Raw genomic sequence first — 14,927 nt, 5'->3', positions numbered from 1 at the left:
GATTGGTCTTTCACTCATTCATGTTGCTCTCAGCAGTTTTTCAACATGATGCTAACATGATATCACTAGAACATTGTTTCATAACTGTTTTTAGGATCCTACCAGTCCAACTAAACCCTTTTGGATAAAGAAAGGTGACAATTTTCTCAATTGGCTTTTCACCTGTTGCTCAAATGATCAAAATGAGTAGTGCATATATACTAGTATCACATGTCTTTTGTTTCTTACTTCTGTTATCAAATGATGTATCTATGGTATCAGTACTACTCGATTTACACCTTGTTAGAGTTCCTTAACCATTTGAAATGACAGCTTGAACATGACAGTTACCTCAGATACCAACATCATGGGAAGTCTTGGATCCTTACCCTGGATCATGGTGGGTGAGAGGGAGACTTACAGCAACACTGTTTACTCTTGCAGACAAGTCCACTAGTAACTGATTATTGTTGGACCATCCAGGACCGCCCATCTTGCCAAAGTAGAGGCTTAAGTAGCACAAGACTACCAGGTCACCGTGCATGGCAAACATGGTGTTGGATCACAGAGATGATCCAACACCATGTTTGAAAGAATATGAGAAGCATATGAGAAGAAAAGCAAAGAAAAAGAGGAAAGATAAAAAACGGGCCAGTACCATCATTGGGAGGTCCCCCTCCACTATGAATAGGTGTCCCATGGTAAACAGGAGAAAGAGGAGTGATATAGAGGTCCGTAAAACTTCAGTTGTGCATGAAGGACATCTATATTACAGTTTTTCTGGAGTGGCAGACCATGCCATGGACATAGATCCCTGGATCCAATCTTCTATACAGAAACAGATTTAAACCAGAGAAACTATTCCTGGAATCTGCCACAGAACTACAATATTCCCCAAACTTAAATTTGGCTGCATCGAATTGCCAGAAATCTGGGAGACTACCATTTTGAGACCTTCGGTAAGTGTCCATCACTGCAACTATAAAATATGCTATTTAGGATAGTAGGAGCCTGCCTTTTACAATCTGTGCTTGTGTCCATGAAGATGGTGACCAATGTAAAATATTGGCTAATTAATCTAATTACTTAAATAATGTTAGTTAATTATTAGCTTTAGATATCTGTTGTTCCACTAGACAGCCTAAGTAATACTGCAATATTACAAGTTACTCGAATATAATAACGTAATTTAATAGAACCATAGTACATAGTATACCATTTGCTGATATAGTAGACCGAGTTAGCACACTCACTCACTCTCAAATCAGAAGGCTGTATGCTCAAATCCAACCATGGCATGAATGGTTCTGAATGTCATTAGATGTGAAGGAGGATTTCATTGCCCATGTTATTTCCACCTTGTTTACTGGAGGCAAGAAATGGCTTGAGTTCTATGTTTGGTCTCTAAAGCAGGGTTTCCAGATTATTTAAAAATAATTAAAAAAAAAAATCTCTAGCCCATCCACAGTACTAATGTTAGGATTACAACCTTTCATGGATGGTAGTCACATAAAAATATACATATATATACAGGGTGTTCGGGATAAATTTGACAGTTTCGTAAGGAAAAAGAAAATCTTCTTTGTATCTATTAAATTTAATGAATTGACAAAAAAACATTACAGGCAGAGTTAATTACAATACTATCAACAAGATTTACTCAAAATAACCACCATTAGCATCGATCACAGCTTCAATTCTGCTTCGGAACCTCGAACAAGCTGATGCTACAGTCTCCCTGGGAAGGGCCGCAAAAACTGTTTTAATTTTATCCATTAACTGGGCTTTTGTATTACTGGAAGTGCGATTGGTGTCTTTTTCAACTGCGCCCCATACAAAATAATCCATGGGGTTAAGGTCTGGGGAGTTTGGAGGCCAAACATTTGGACTGGTGAAGTCGTAGAAATTTTCAGACAACCATTTTTGACTTTTCCCAGAGGTGTGGCAAGGGGCCGAATCCTGCTGCCATACATACGGCCTACCATTGGCTACCCTTGTTATCCAGGGCTTGACTACAGTTAGCAACTCCACGAACAAAGCCCGAATTCCAATGCCAGGGTTCTTCAACACCTGTTCCTGCAGATTTGCGAGGAATTCTGCTGTACGAACGCAATCAGATCGTCTGCTAGGGATCTTTCTTCTTGCTACATCCTCGTAGTCACCATTGCAAGTCTCTAGTTCATGCCTGATTGTTTTTACTGTATTCAGGGAGCATTGGGCAGCAGTCGTAATATCCTTATTTTGATGGCGGGCACGAATCATCATGATACAAGTTATTCTCTTCCATGATTCAGGTGGGTTCCAGCTATCCATCCTTTCTGACATCTTGTATATGAATGAAGAAGGGTCCAAACTTTTAAATGAAGAGAAGTGTGTGTTAATACATGTAACTTACGGAAAAATATAATTAATTATAAATATGTCAAATTTATCCTGAACACCCTGTAAATATACATATGCTCAAAATGAAAAATGTGTTCTTATTGACCAGTGCAAGTTAAAATCTTCAGTTTTCATATGGTGGCAGTATTAATCATTACACTTTATAATCAGAATTCTGAGGTTAGTACTAAAATCTAAATTTAAAAATACAAGAAACCTTTCAGTGCAGCCTTCTTGAGTGACTTGGTACTGAAGAGGAGTCAGTTTTTCTTTTAGTTTCTCTTTTGCAAAAGGATCATCTTCAGATTTATCATTGTGGTGTCCATTTTCCAACACACCATTCTCCATAGTCTTCTGGCATCCCTCAGACATCACTAATAATTCTGTTCATTGCTTATACAGTTCATTATTTAGAACTAAAATTTTCAGGGGAAAAAAAAACATGTTAGAAATACTTTTTAAAAAAAATTACAAATTGTAATTGCATTTAGCATAGTAACAAATTATTCCTTCTTATTGAAACATCAACCTAATAGCAACTGCATACTCAATTTTAGTAAAGAAATCACTTCAATATATTAAATTTCATATGGCATAAACCTCTAAACAGGCTACATTAACTAAAATGTAAGATTAGTATTCCATCCTCATTACTAAGAGTAAACATAAAGTAAAAGATATTCTTTTAAGATGTACAGCTATCTAAAGTTGCAGTTCCCCCCCCCCCCAGTTTATTGTATATGCATCATTATTATATAAAATAACATAAAAGCAATACAAAGAAATAGTTGATATTAAAGATCCAACATTATTTCAAAGTCGCATGTTTGTAGAAACTATTGAAAGTTTCTACAAACTTTCATATAAATTTTAGTTGATACTTACAAGAATACAATCCTTGGCATAGAAGCTGTTAGCTTGAACTACTTAAAAGAACACAACCGCTGCCCAGTCAGATTCTAGGGAAGTGGTTGTGTTCTTTTAAGTAGTGCAAGCTAAGGCAACTCCGATGCTGAGGATTATATTTTTGTAAACTCTCAAATAGAAAAAGAAATAGAACATGAAATAGAACAAGTTACTTCATATGTATATTTGGACCAATTGTTATCCTTTGAGGAGTACCAAAGAAAAGAGATTGAACGAAGAATTCACCTTGGATGGATGGCTTATGGGAAAATGAGAGACATATTCAGAAGTGACATCCCTATGAGTCTAAAGCTTTCGACCAGTGCATACTTCCTGTCCTAACATATGGAGGAGAAACATGGACTTTAACAGAAGCCCTAAACAAAAAGCTGAGAACAACACAACATCGCATGAAAAGAAGTATGCTAAAAATAACATTAAGAGATAGGAAGACAAATATCTGGATAAGATCTCAAACAGGTGTCATGGATATTGTAAAATACATTAAACAGGCTAAGTGGAGATGGACTGGCCATATTGCCAGATGCAGTGACAGGAGATGGACTAGAAAAACAACAGAGTGGAGACCAATGGATAGAGCAAGACAAAGAGGAAGACCGAGAAGAAGGTGGAGAGATGAACTGGAACAAATTGCAGGAGTGAGATGGATGGGAGAAGCAGAAAACCGAATGATCTGGAAAATCATGGGGGAGACCTTCTGATCTTCTTCAATCTTCTGGTTCTGTCCAGCAGTGGACAGAACCAGAAGGTTGAAGAAGAAACTCTCAAATAATTTTTGTAAACTCAAATTTACAAAACTTTCATAATTTCTACAAACATTCAGCTTTGAAATAATGTTCAACCTTTAATATCCACTATTCCTATGTAATTTACATCACCAAAATGAAACTGTATGGCACTTTCTTTATTAATAATAAAAGCAATTTTCTTTCATGCATGCACTTTGTAGCAAGTTGACAAGAAACTGCATTCTTGGTTTCATCCATATATTCCAACAATAAAATTTAGTTATGCTAGAGTAAGAGTAGTTGCATACAGAAAGCTAGCTGTAATTAAGATACTAAGTATCATAATTACAGTAGTTTATTTCATCATAAGTTGCTCCTCAAGGCGGCTAATAAATGCATCGATATTTTCAGTAATAGAAAACAAAATTAGTTGTAAAGATACTTCATTCAAACTGAGTTTAGGGATCTTTGCAACACCTTTTTAGCTAATGGCTACAGCCTGAAACCAAACACACAGGATCACAGCAAAACTATTCCCATCCCATATATTAAGGGCACATCAGAAAAGATAGCTAAAGTTCTCTCCAAATATAATCATCCATGCCACCTTCAAACCACTCATGTGCATCTGCCTTGAAGAACACAAAAATTACATCCTTGATCATCTGAGTGGCAAGTCAGGGCTAACTGACCATGCTCTGGATACTCCTTCACATAGGATTAAAATGGAGGTAGATGTCAGTATTTTTAGAATCAGCATCTGCTATGAAGCACTGCTCCAACCTCAACAAGTATGGCCACTAATTTGCCAAAGGTCTGGTAGACAGTCATTCAATGATAAGATGGCATGACATCTCCAATTTAACTTTATGGTTATCTGGCCCAGAGAGGGCACCATGTTAAGATGTTAGTTCTATTTCAGTTACAATTTAAATTGTTTCTGATGATTTAGTTTAGTGCTTATCGCAGTTATAGTTGTGCTCTGAAGATAAGTAGAAAACTAGTGAAATAGCTCTAAAGAGATTATGTTAACTAAAATGAGATTAATATTCCATCCTCATTATCAGAACTGTGAATACAAAATACCTAGGACTTTCTATATAAAACCAGTACTTTTTTGTATTGAGATAAGAATTCTAAATAAATTTATCCAATTTGATTTACAAAAGAGGATGATGAAGATCAATATGGGATTTTGCTACCTATACAATATGATATATGTAAGGATTTTTGTCACGATGACTTGCGAATTCTCTTTAAACTGTGTACTGGTGGTGAGGAGGCGCGGCAGTCGTAACAACGGAAGCAGACGACGCTTAGGACTTCTTTTAGCAAAGTTACTGCCGAGTGGTATCCATTTTTTTTTTTTAAAATGTGCCCGAAGTGAGAGAACAAGTACAACATTAGTGTTTTGAAAGCAAATATAATTTTCTAGTTAGATCATATACTACAGTATAATAGGTCATCAGCATTGCAAAAAAGAGCTATGAGTTAATTTCAGCGAGCATTCATTCTGCGTAATGATCACGACTTTCACCAGCTTTACCATTCATCACGAGTCCGAGTTTTACTGGCGCAGTCGATAGGATCTACAAGGTGAGAGCAATTGGTTATGTAAATGCATGCTCCCATGTTTTAGAGTTCTATTTTGATTATTTGGGCGAAAGTCTGTTTCAATACAAAACAAAAAAAAAAGGCGTTCGGAGTTTGTTCCATCCTGGAACAGTAGTAGTTTTGATTTCTCGGCAGAGAAAGAATACATCAGTAAATAATAATATTTGGTTAACCGATCAAGTGTTGATCAATTTTATTAATTAACTGGACCCACTAGTTTCGCCACACTTATCTGTTGGCTTCTTCAGGGCACTTACATATAGGTTTAAACACTCTCACAATTATGCGTAACTGCAAAACTGACTAGAATAATTACAAATAAAATAGTATCGAACGTGAGTGAAACACGTATCGCGTGTACAAGATCAGCTAGCTGTTGCTGAGGAACCTTCTGTAGTTTGTATTAAAGTTCATTTCTTCCGTTTTTAAGGCTCTGATTAGGGTTTTCCATATCTCTGGGAGTATTAGGCCTTGATTTCTGTTAAGGTTCACAGTAGAACGGGCGACTGTGGCTGCTTCTTTGACCATTCTTGAATGGTAATCTTCCTCTAAGTAAGGGGAACAGCTTTTGTCCCACTCGATGACATGGTTAGTTGTGGAGAAATGAGATGATAAGCCAGAAATGTCCTGTCTGTTGTTTTTGACATAGCCAATGTGCTCCTTTTGCCTGATTTCGAGGCTTCTCGAAGTCTGTCCGATGTAATTAGAGCCACATGAGCATGGAATATTATAGACTCCAGCATATTTGTAGAAAGGATGGTTGTCTTTTGGAGATCTTAGTAGTTTACGAATAGTATCTATAGGCTGAAATGCTATTCTTATTTTGTGTTGTTTGAGGAGATTGGCGAGCTTTTTGGAGATGCCACTTACATACGGAATTGCAATCGTTTTTATATATTGAATCTCTTCTTGTTCTCTTTGTGGTGGTTCAGAGAAAAGGATTTTATTGACTAGTCTTCTTGGATAGCCATTCAAGTACAGATTGTTAGAAATAAATTTTAACTCATCTTGAAGGGTCTTGTTGTCCGTTGTGATGCAAATAGCTCTTTTCTTTAACATGTGTATAATGCTGAGTTTATGTGATATGTGGTGAGAGGAGTTAAAATGTAGGTAGCGACCTGTATTGGTCGGTTTTCTGTACACCGATAGATTTAAACTGCCATCAGTTTGTTTTTTGATTAAGATGTCTAAAAACGGAAGTTGTTTTTCTCTTTCAAGTTCCAGAGTGAATTTAATAGAATGATGGAAAGCGTTGATCTTTTTGAGAAAATCATATATGTCATCTTTGTTATTGTATGGAACAATAACAAAGTGTGGCGAAACTAGTTGGTCCAGTTAATTAATAAAATTGATCAACACTTGATCGGTTAACCAAATATTATTTACTAATTTATGATCAAGAAAACAACCTTCATGATGAATACATCAGTATCCAAATTTTGTTCCATCCTGGAACAGTAGTACAATAGTTTGGATAAAAGAAAAACACGGCAGTGTTCAAGCTATATTTTCATCCCAGATAAATCAGAATAGTTGTTTTTTTTTTTTTTTTCATTTTAAATTTATTTTGTTCTGTTCTGCATTTACCGATTTGTCCTGTTTTGCATGTTTGTTCCATCTTGGAACAGTCAGTACTTGTGATTTCTCGCTAGAGAAAGAACACGACAGTGTTATCATAGTTCATTTTTGCATACTGTTTTGATAGTTCTGTTTCGAGATTTAAGTTATTATATAGTAGCAGTGTAAAATCGAAACTATTTCTTTTTTGTTTTGGTTTTTATATATATATATATATATATATATATATATATATTTGTGTATTTGAAAGTGTAGTTGAAGTGTTTTTTTTTTATCTGATAATATTGTAAGATTTATCTATGTTTACAAATGATATGTTGAATTTAGTTATGAGTCCCATAATCGCCAAATATATACATCTCTTTCTGGGCATTTAAAAAAAAAAAAAATTGCAATTGATTCCTTTTTAAGGGTGATTTTTTTTTATCAGTAAAGAGAGTTATTGTTAAGCACCATGGCTTATTTAACCAAAGGTAGAAAGGAAGATTTATGTAAATTGGCTGAAGAATTGGGAGAGAAGCCAACTGTTGAAATGAAAGTGATAGATCTTAAAATGATTATTACAGGAAGTAAATTTTATGAAGAAGAATTTGTTAAAGGGATGCTGGAGACAATTATTAGTACCAGACTCGAGGAAGAACTGATGAAGAAAGAAGAATTAGAAGCTCAACGGCGGAAGGAAGAACTAGAAGCTCAATGCCGGAAAGATGAATTGGGAGCCCAACAGAAAAGAGAACAAATGGAGTTCGAGTTGAAGAAACTGGAAATTGAAGCGCGTGTTCAACCAACCTCAACTCCAGTATCCAGTGACAATAAACCATATTGTCTTGAACTAATTAAACTAATGCCTAGGTTTAGCTTACAAGAGGATAACATTGTGATATACCTATCCCTGTTTGAAAGACAAGCTAAGAGAACCAAAATAGATGTTAAAAACTGGATATCATGTCTCTTGACTTTGTTACCATTTCAGATTGTCCAATTAATTGGTAGAGAGTCAGAAGAAAATTGCGAAGATTATGAATATATTAAAACAATTCTACTAAAGAGATTTAGACTGAATCCTGTAAGTTTCAGAAAAAAGTTTGTGATGCACCAAAAGGTTGCTGAAAAATCTTGGAGGGATTTCTGTTATGAAATAACTAATTATTTTGAAGAGTGGATTGGTGGCCTTGATATCAAGGATTTTGAAGGGTTAAAAGATCTAATTATTACGGATCAACTGAAGAAGAAAGTACCACACGAAGTGAGAGAACATCTCTTAGACGACTGGGCAAAATTCGTTTCTCCAACCAAGTTAGCCGACAGATTGGATGAATACGACAGTGTTCGTAGTACATCAAGGAAGCCCATTGGAGCTATTCCGAAGGACAATGTTACTGAAAAGTTTAGACCTTATACTCCACCTGCTGAGCAAACATTCAAGAATAAGTTATTATCTCCCTTTCAAAGTCCACCAAGATGGTACCAGCCGCGGTGAATTGATGATTCATACAAGCCTCACTACAAACCAACTTGTTTTACTTGTAGAAAGGAAGGTCATATTGCCAAGTTTTGTATGAAAAATAGTCAGCCAAAAGGTACTCCTGCTACAGCACACAGTAACCTAGTTCAAACGTCTACCACTGGGGATGACAATAAATCAGGTGTGTTGACTGCCAAAATTTCCATTCCAGTATCCAAATCAGTGGACATTGGTCGAAACGTAGATGATTTGAAGGTTGTCAAAATCAAATGCGGAAGTAGGGTTTTAAATGGAATAATAGATATGGGAGTGCAAATATCGGTAGTGCGCGAAGATTTAGTGGCAGATACGCCCCATGATGGAGAAAGTAAGATAGAAATATCTTCTGCTTTCGGAGAAAATGAAATAACACCCTTGAGAATTTTTGAAATGAAAATTGATGATAATTTACATGGTAATGTTCCAGTCACATGTGCCATCTCAAGAAGACTGGTTACCGATCTGCTACTGAGCTCCTCTGCCTATGAAATACTGGTCGAAAGCGTCGAGCTACATGAGAGTAGTCATCATTGGGAGACACCAGTTCTGAAATCAAAAGATTTAAGTGATAAACGGTCAGAAGATGATGAAGACAAAGACATGCCTTCGAAAATAACCAGTACAGCATTGGCAGTCAGTACGATAGAGTCCCCACCAGGTGCAGAAAATGAGTGTATACCAGAAAAAACAAAATTCGAATTCGGCAAACTTCAAGAGGATGATGAGAAGCTTCGAAGGTGTTTTGAATTGGCAAAAAGGCAGAAAAATGCCTATGCGTTTGACAATGGGGTTCTGCTTCATAACGAACATATTTGTGGCGAGAATATTAGACAAGTAGTGCTACCGTGTGCGAAACGAGAAAATGTCTTAAAGATGGCACATGAAATCCCTCTTGCTGGCCATCTCGGCAAAAAGAAAACCCGTCAGCGAATCAAGTACTCATTCTTTTGGCCTACCATTAAACAAGATGTGAAAAAATATTGCGAAAGCTGCAAGGAATGTCAAATGAGAAGGACTGCTACATATAGAGATAGAATCCCTACAACCTATCGTCAGACCAGAAACTCCGTTTGAGGTATGGAGTGTGGATTGTGTCGGACTGTTAGAACCTCCATCAGGAAGAGGACATCGATTCATAATATGTGCTGTTGATTTATGCACTAGATGGGCCAAAGCCATACCTGTCAAGGAAATAAATGCTAAAACTACATGTAATGTTCTGATGAGGATTTTTACTCAGACGGGATTTCTTAAAATGGTCTGTACCGACCAAGATATGAATTTCACATCTAAACTCACTCAAGCTTTTGAAGATCTGCTAGGCATAGCTCCACGTTTTTTCACTCCAGGACATCCTGAGAGTATGGGCGCTGTCGAACGTTGGAACAGAACTTTAAAAGAGATGATGAATAAGAATATATAGGAGCATGGAAGAAACTGGGATTTACATCCTCCTTATCTTCTATTCGCATACCGAGAAATACCATGTAGCACTACTGGGTTATCACCTTTCCAGATGGTATATGGAAGATTACCTCCAGGCTCCTTATCTTTGTTAAAGGAAATTTGGACTGGTGGACGAGGCATCCCAACCACTGCCTCTCGCTCGATTGAAAATTATTTACAAGAGCTTCTTGAAAATCTAAGAAAAGCTCATGAAATTGCATCCGAGAACGCCAAAGGGTCTCAAGAACAATACTCCTCCAGATATAATCTTCGTTCCAAAGAAAAATCCTTCATTGTTAGTGAAAAGGTTTTAGTATTGTTACCTTCATCCTCTCATAAGCTTCTAAATACTTGGACAGGACCTGCTACAGTCGTCCAACTTACTAGACCACATTCTGCGAAGATTGAGATGAAGGATGGAAGTATCAGGGAGCTCCACATAAATAAGCTTCGACCATATATTCAAAGAATTAATCATGTCGGTCTAGTTTTCGAGCTAGATGATTTTGGAACACTCCACTATGCACCCGCTGACAAGATGAATAAATCAGTCGAAGATATTAGGAAACACCTTGAGGATATGAAAGCTCTCTTGACGGGAGAACAAAAACAAGAACTTTGTGACATCCTCCGGAAATATGCAGATGTTTTTAGTTACAAACCTGGTCGTGCCAAAGTTGACGGCTCCATCAAAGTTACAGAGAACTGTTCCCCTAAGAGACTCAAACCTATAGGGTGCCAATCACTCTACAAAAGGAAGTAGATCGACAAGTCAAAGAACTGTTAGATATGGGTCTCATTGAGCCAAGTGTCAGTGAATGGGCTCATCCCATGGTTTGTGTGGCTAAGAAAAATGGAAGTGTCAGACTATGCATTGACTTTAGATTGCTAAATAGTTTTACTATTCCAGATGCTTATCCAATGAAAATAGCTAGAGATTTATTATTTGAGGTAGGACAAGCAAGATTTATCACTGTAGTTGACCTCACCAAGGGATATTGGCAAATCCCTATAGAAAAGGAAGCAAAGCCCTTCACTGCATTCGTGACACATTCTGGTCACTATCAATAGAACGTCTTGCCGTTGGAATGGAGAATGCTGGAAGTACATTCCAGAAATCATTGGATAAGGCACTAGCTCCTCATAAGGCATACTGCCGATCTTATATCGACGATTTGGCTATATTTTCTAAAACATGGTCTGAACATCTCACCCATATAGATGAAATCTTCAAATCATTAAGAGAGGTGGGTTTAACAGTAAACCTAGAAAAAAGGGAATTCGGGAAAAATCAAGTGAAGTTCCTAGGTCATTTGATTGGATCCGGTCAACATTCCCTGGACCCAGAGAAGGTCGAGGTTATAAAAAGTTTAGCGACACCAGCGACAAAGAAGGAAGTAAGAAGTCTACTTGGGCTGGCTAGCTACTACCGTGACTACATACCACGATTCTCCCAAATTGTATTACCACTGACAAATCGGACTAAGAAAAGTGTCCCAAACAATATTCCTTGGACTAGTGATGCTGATGAAGCTTTTACGAAACTCAAAGAAGAGCTTATAAAAATGCCTTCTTTGCATACTCCAGATCTCGACAAGCCATTCCAGTTGTATACGGATGCATCAGCAACAGCAATTGGCGCATGCTTAGCTCAAAACAACAAACAAGGAAAAGAATTGCCCATTGCTTTCTTCAGTAAGAAACTAAATTCCTGTCAAATGAAATGGTCAACCATTGAAAGGGAAGCTTTTTGCATCTTGGAGGCGCTGAAAAAGTTTGACACATGGGTATTTGGTGCTGAAATACAGGTAATTTCAGATCATAACCCTCTGACCTATCTAACTAAAAGTGCCCCTTATGGTGCCAAGTTGTCCCGATGGGCTTTAGCCCTACAACGTTATAATATGACCGTTACATATAGAAAGGGTAGTCGTCATGGTAACGCCGATGCCCTTTCCAGATTAAAAACTGATATAATTAATTAATGTTATTAGCTTGTTTCTTAATAATGATTATATATTTTCTTGATGTTTGGTTAATGATCATTATATAGTTTTTTTTTTTGTTTGTTTGTGGGAGCTGCATCGCACCATAAAGCTCTCACCTCATTTCTTGTATTTTAGAATCAATTACTCGCCTGAGTTTTCTTTTAGATGCAACATTGACACTCCTGTGACGAATGTGCTTCCCCCAAAGGGAGTTGTAAGGATTTTTGTCACGAAGACTTGCGAATTCTCTTTAAACTGTGTACTGGTGGCGAAGAGGCACGGCAGTCATAACAACGGAAGCAGATGACACTTAGGACTTCTTTTAGCAAAGTTTTTAGTGTTTTGAAAGCAAATATAATTTTCTAGTTAGATCATATACTACAGTATAATAGGTCATCGGCATTGCAAACAAGAGCTATGAGTTAATTTCAGCGAGCATTCATTCCGCGTAATGATCAAGATTTTCACCAGCTTTACCATTCATCACGAGTCTGAGTTTTACTATATACAAATTAAAAGTCTGCTGGATAAGCATTCTTGTAGCATACACATAGCAGATCATACCATCACTCAATCCACAAACATACAATTACACTATCAAAAAATGCATTCTATACTCTTGCACAATTCTGCAAATAGATCTTTTAAAAAATCTCCCAGTGTCTATTTGGCACATCTCTTGATAATTTATGTCTCAAACATATCATACCTCTTAACTAGACTGACAGCGTGGGCAAAGGATAACAGTTATCAGGTTGGTGTGGTAAAGTGTAACACTTTGGAATGACAAGGTTATATGCTCTACATTGGAGGGAGACTGGACTGCAGAAAATTGTTGAGACTAAGGATTTGGTGTAATAGTAGACAGGGAGTTGAAGTTTGGTGCTTATATCCAAGTGATCCATTTTGGCTGTTTGCCCACAGCTAAAAGGGATCACTTGGAAGATGAAAAATACATATGAGTAGAGATAGAAAGAAAGGTTATTATCTCTCTTTATAAGGCTCTGACATGGTCCAATCTTAATGACTGCAAAGGTGTTTCATCATCACCTGGGTTTGTTTTTTGGAAAAGAAGTGGAACCAAAGCCAAGTGATCCAGATGGTGACAGGCCTGTGGAATGCTCCTTATGAGAAGTGTAAGCTGAAAAGTTTAGTTAACAATTGGAAAAGAGGGAGTAATATAAAAACATATGGAATTATATAAGATTGATGTAGAAAATATTTTTTAAAACACAGCATGTAGGGAGAGAACAAGAAGATCACCCTAGAAAATGTACATGAATGTGTAAGGGCTACATTTTTTACTTCAAGACTGGCGAATAAATGGAATGGGTTGCTAGAGCTGGTCATGAATGCTATGTCAGTGAATGAGTTAAAGGAGAATATGATAAGTGAATAACAGTAGTGTGGACCTCCCACAGAGTCCTTGGACTGCATGGAGACACCAGTATCATAATATTTTACAGACAATGACTAAGACAAACACAGACTAGTTGTTAATATTCTACCATTTAACTGGTTACCAACTGAGAAAATTAACATCTAGCATCCAAGAATTTCAAATATCATTATTGTAAGTGGAGGTTTTTGTGGTTTAGAAGTTCACATGGTATATTCCGGTAATTGGATCACATTTTTTTAATAAGCTATATAAAACACAATGAATTAATAAAAGACCCAACAAGTTTCGTAAGTCATTTGACTTACATCTTCAGGGGTAAAAGTTAACTTAAAGTTTAAAACACAAAGAAAAGAGAAATTATTAGTAATAGTTCATGCTATACAGTTGTGGCCGTCTGACTATTCATAAAATTAAAAATCAGAATGCAGATTCAAAGCAGTGCTGATTTTAAACAATGCTGGATGATGCCACATTGTTGTTCACATTCATAATGTCCGAGGTCTGACTGAGGTATCTTTTTTTATTAAAGCTGACCAAACTTGGTGGAGAATTAATCCATGATTTTTATTGCATTGTGTTGGTATTTTAAGTATGTTTGCAGCTTCTTTAAATTTCCTTATGTAACAGTTTTTTTCTATGTACGACATGTTTGTTTTCTGCCAGAGTACATTGTGGCCGGTGGAAGTGGTATGGAAAGCTAGACCTGATTTGTGTTCTCTTCTGTTTTGCACATCCTTTTGGTGTTCATTCATGCGAATTTCCCCAGATCTTCCTGTCTGTCCTACGTAGCAGATGCCGCAAGGACAATAAATTTTGTAAACACCTGGTTTTTTTTTTAAAGGATGATGAGGAGGTTTCAGGGATGTAGAAATCTTGAATTTTTTTTCCAGCAGCAGAAAGGCTACTTTGATGTTATATTTGTTAAGTAATTTAGCCATCTTGTCTGTAACATTTTTGATATATGGAAGTGTGATAGCATTTTTGAAATCTTGTTTCTGAGAGATGCTTGTAGGAAGTGTGTGGAGGATTTTTTTGATAGTCTTGGTTTCATAACTATTCTTTTGAAAGATCTATGTTAGATATTCTAATTCTTCATTTCTCTGTTTTTCTGTGCTGGAAATGTTATACGCTCTGTCCCTTAGGGTTTTTATTAGACCTATTTTTTGTGAAGGATTTCACAAAAAATAGGTCTGTGAGGTTTTGTGAGGCCGCATTAAGAAATCTTCCTGTGTTGGTGGGTTTTCTATGTATTGAGAAAGAAAGTTTATCTTTTTCATTGACTTCTAATAGAATGTCTAGAAAAGGCAGTTTCGTTTCCTAAATTCTTCTTGTTCTAAAGTAAATTTTATATTGTTATGCAAATTATTTAGGTAATATTA

At 36.6% G+C, this 14,927-nt stretch overlaps 1 protein-coding gene across 1 annotated transcript in view; it reads right to left on the bottom strand.

Moving 5' to 3' along the window:
• SelR (methionine sulfoxide reductase SelR) overlaps positions 1–14,927 on the bottom strand; it is a 54,519-nt gene that overhangs the window by 18,101 nt on the left and 21,491 nt on the right. The window contains exon 2 of the mRNA XM_090411363.1: positions 2,579–2,777. Within this exon, the coding sequence (XP_090267489.1) occupies positions 2,579–2,733 (155 nt within the window). The 5' untranslated portion in view covers positions 2,734–2,777. The remainder of the gene's footprint in view (positions 1–2,578; positions 2,778–14,927) is intronic.

The sequence above is a fragment of the Typopeltis vanoorti genome, chromosome 21 (assembly GCF_054136105.1).
Source record: "Typopeltis vanoorti isolate ZY-2024b chromosome 21, IOZ_Tvanoo_1.0, whole genome shotgun sequence".
Lineage (NCBI taxonomy): Eukaryota > Metazoa > Arthropoda > Arachnida > Uropygi > Thelyphonidae > Typopeltis > Typopeltis vanoorti.
Note: the sequence above shows the minus strand (reverse complement) of the source record. Positions and strands in the feature narration are given on the sequence as shown.